This window comes from Physeter macrocephalus, chromosome 4 (genome assembly GCF_002837175.3).
Source record: "Physeter macrocephalus isolate SW-GA chromosome 4, ASM283717v5, whole genome shotgun sequence".
NCBI classification, from domain to species: Eukaryota; Metazoa; Chordata; class Mammalia; order Artiodactyla; family Physeteridae; genus Physeter; species Physeter macrocephalus.
This window is the reverse complement of record NC_041217.1, coordinates 3835431-3838945: the sequence shown is the minus strand read 5'-3', so window position 1 is coordinate 3838945 and position 3515 is coordinate 3835431. Positions and strand designations below refer to the sequence as shown.

The following is a 3515-nucleotide window of genomic DNA, read 5'->3' as shown; positions in this document are numbered from 1 at the left end:
CCTGCGCGTCCGGAGCCTGTGCTTCGTTCGCAACGGGAGAGGCCCCAGCAGTGAGAGGCCCACGTACGGCAAAAAAAAATAAAATAAAATGTAATTATGTACTAAGTGACAGAGGCCAATCTGAAAGGCTACATACCGTATGGTTCTAACTATGTGACGTCCTGGTAAAAGCAAAACTATGGGTACCGTAAAAAGTCAGTGGCTGCTGGGGGTTAGTGGGGAGGGAGGGATGAAGAGGCAGAGTATAGAGGATTTTTAGGGCAGTGAAAGTGGACTGTATGATCCTGTAATTATGGATACATGTCATTATACATTTGTCCTAACCCACAGAATGTACGGCACCCAGAGAGAACCCTAACGTAAACCACGGGCTTTGGGTGATAATGATGTGTCAGTGCAGGTTCATCAGTTGTAACGAAAGTCCCGCTCTGGGGGGTGTTGGTAACGGGGAAAGCAGTGCACGTGTGGGAGCGGGGGGCACATGGAGGACCTCTGCACCTTCCTCTTAATAGCGCTGTGAACCCCAAACTGCTTTTACAAAATTACGTCTTTTTAAAAAACCTTAATGATGAGGTGGTAAACTCACTGCCACTGGAATTGTTCTTGGTAGAACTTAAATGATTGTCAGGAAGTTTAGAAGATTTTCATACATTAGTTGGCAGGTTGGACTAAGTGAATTTATATGTATATGAGTGTATTTTTATATAATATGAATAGTTCGATAAATACTTGTCGAGTGAATGGCTGTCTGCAGGTTTACCATAGAAATCACCTACTTATGTGAAGACAATCAATGATTGTTTGTATGTTGTGTGACTGAAAACTGTTCTGACTTTTTTAATTGCAGAAGGCCTTACGACCGGATATGGGCTATAATACATTAGCCAACTTTCGAATAGAAAAGAAAATTGGTCGCGGGCAATTTAGTGAAGTTTATAGAGCAGCCTGTCTCTTGGATGGAGTACCAGTAGCTTTAAAAAAAGTGCAGGTAAGATGACTTTAATTATATAAATCCCTGTAAAATTATACTCTTGTGAAGAATACATAGAGAAAAGTACGTCCTCAATGATTGGGTCATGACAATCTTAAGTTGAGAACGATGGGAGAGAATAAAAATTGTACTGTAAACACTTGCATTAACTGCAATACATGGTGGAAATCATTTTTTAGTTTTAATACTACTTTTAAAATTCAGCTGGTTTTGTTCACCCAGATTCAGTAATGACTAGAATGATCTTAGAAGAGCTTTCACAGCTCTAGGTTGTAAGAGGCAGGTTTGAGTTGTCACCATGGCTCCTAACTGGATGTATTGGCTACGTGTTGTATCCTGAGCTGCAGGCACTGCAGAAGGAAACCAGGCTCACAGAATGCACTGCCTAACGAGGTCAGTAAACGGCAGGCAAGGTTAGGGGGAGGTTTTCGTTAATGTGGAGAGCCACACTGGCAGTAAATGAAAGAAAACTGAAGTGAACTTTATTTACTGGAGAATAAAAAAAAAAATGAAATAGGTGAACTTTGAGGATTGATGTCCTACGTAAAATCCACACGTTGTTATTGGTATCATTCTAGCATCAGCTCTGCTCTCCAGTCCTGACTCTGTCTGGGTTCCTCAGGTCCACGGACCTGCCCCAGCTCACCTGGCCGGGCCCTGCCCCAGCCCGAGCCCAGGACGGGTCACTGCCCTGACGGGTCCACTCGCCTCTGGTCTCGAAAGCACTTGCCTTTCTGCCCCAGAGTGTGTTTGACGTCACACCGTTTTACTTCCCTTTTTCAGGGAAGGCCGTTCTTGTTCACACCTGCCTGTAGACTTTCCATTTTACTCTGCAGTCCTGGTGTCTTTTCTGTGTCGAGACCTGCAAAACCTCAGTGTCCTCTTATTATTATTATTATTTTTTTAATTTCGTAAGGGATCAGTATACTTGCAACAGCTAGTGCAGAGGTGAACAGTTTTCACTCATTTTTAAGCAAATAGTAAATATTTATGAAGGATTTTATGGGGCATATATGTTAGATGTAAAGAATAGGACGGATGCTCTCATATCCACCACTCACCTCTGACACACTTCTGCCACTTCCGTCCTTCAGAGGTCACCATGTCCTGAATTTGTGTGTATTGTGCCTTTGCTTTTCTTTAGAGTTTTCTCCAAATGTGTATACATTTCTGAATAAATCTGTTGTTTGCTTTTTTGAACTTGTATAAATGTTGTCCCATGTTGGTGTGTGTGGCTATGCTTTATTCTTTATATATCTAATATTCAATATGTAGATATGCGTGTGTACGTGTAGTATTACATACGACGTGTGTATACTATCCAGTTCTTGTTACGTGCTACTGGTTGTGTACAGTTGTTTGCTGTTACAAGCAGTGCTTCCGTGATGTTCCTGGGTATGTTTCCTGGTGCACACATGCAAGAATCTCCCTTTTGCATATGCCTGAGCATGGAAGTGAGGAGCCCCAGGGCCGCGCACGGTCAGCGCTGCAAGTTTATACCGAGTCCTTCCAGCGGTTGCACCGTTGACCTTCTCTCCAGCAGCACGTGAGGGTAGCCGTCTTCTCTCATGTAATCTGCCGTTCACAGTAAGAACATAAAATATGCAATGCAGATATTAGTGTTGATGACACAGGTGACTCTGGGAATGATTATTTCCTAACAACAGAACTGTGATCCATTTTTAAAATGTATTGAATTTCTACTATGTATCTCTGGGCACTTGGGGCGGGGGAACAAAGAAGCTAGCAATTTTATTCCTGCTCACCGAGGGAAAAAGAGTCTATCTAGAGCGATGAAACGTTAAACCCTGTGGCGTGGATTCCTGGTTTCCCTAGTTCGCAGAAAGGAAATGTCATTATGAGCTGTTGGCGTGGCTGGGATTGGAACGGAAGCCAGGCTGTCGAGGTGAGACCGGATCCTGGATAGCTCTGAAACCAGGAACAGGACTTTGAGTAGGAGGGAAGTGAGGATTCACTATGGATTCTCTAGGAGGGTAATAATCTTCAAAATCGGTTATTTTCAAGATAAAAGTACAAGCTGAACACACAGAACGGACTAGAGAGAAGACAGCAGCTGATTTGCCCCAGGTGTCAAGGTGGGGCTGGCTGGCTGGCTAGCTGGCTGGCCGGATGGATAGGTGGGTGCGTGGGTGGGTGGATGCTTGGATGGATGGATGGATGGGTGGATGGATGGATGGTTGGCTGGCTGGATGAATATGTGGGTGGATGGATGGGTAGGTGGGTGCATGGGTGGGTGGATGCTTGGATGGATTGATGGATGGGTGGATGGGTGGATAGATGGATATGTGGGTGGATGGATGGGTGGATGCTTGGATGGATGGATGGATGGGTGGGTGGATGGATGGATGGATGGATATGTGGGTGGATGGATGGGTAGGTGGGTGCGTGGGTGGGTGGATGCTTGGATGGATGGATGGATGGGTGGATGGATGGATGGTTGGCTGGCTGGATGAATATGTGGGTGGATGGATGGGTAGGTGGGTGCATGGGTGGGTGGATGCTT

At 44.9% G+C, this 3515-nt stretch overlaps 1 protein-coding gene across 12 annotated transcripts in view; it reads left to right on the top strand.

The window, feature by feature from the left end:
• The window catches only part of NEK7 (NIMA related kinase 7), a 158703-nt gene that overhangs the window by 80219 nt on the left and 74969 nt on the right, over positions 1-3515 (top strand). For 9 of the 12 annotated variants that reach the window (XR_003679293.2, XR_003679294.2, XM_028488287.2 and 6 more), the window contains exon 3: positions 848-988. The exons of the other annotated variants lie outside the window; for them this stretch is intronic. Coding sequence is in view for 7 of the 9 variants with exons in the window: in XM_028488287.2 (XP_028344088.1) it covers positions 848-988 (141 nt within the window). In the remaining 2 variants the exon portion in view is untranslated. The remainder of the gene's footprint in view (positions 1-847; positions 989-3515) is intronic. 12 annotated transcript variants of the gene reach the window in all.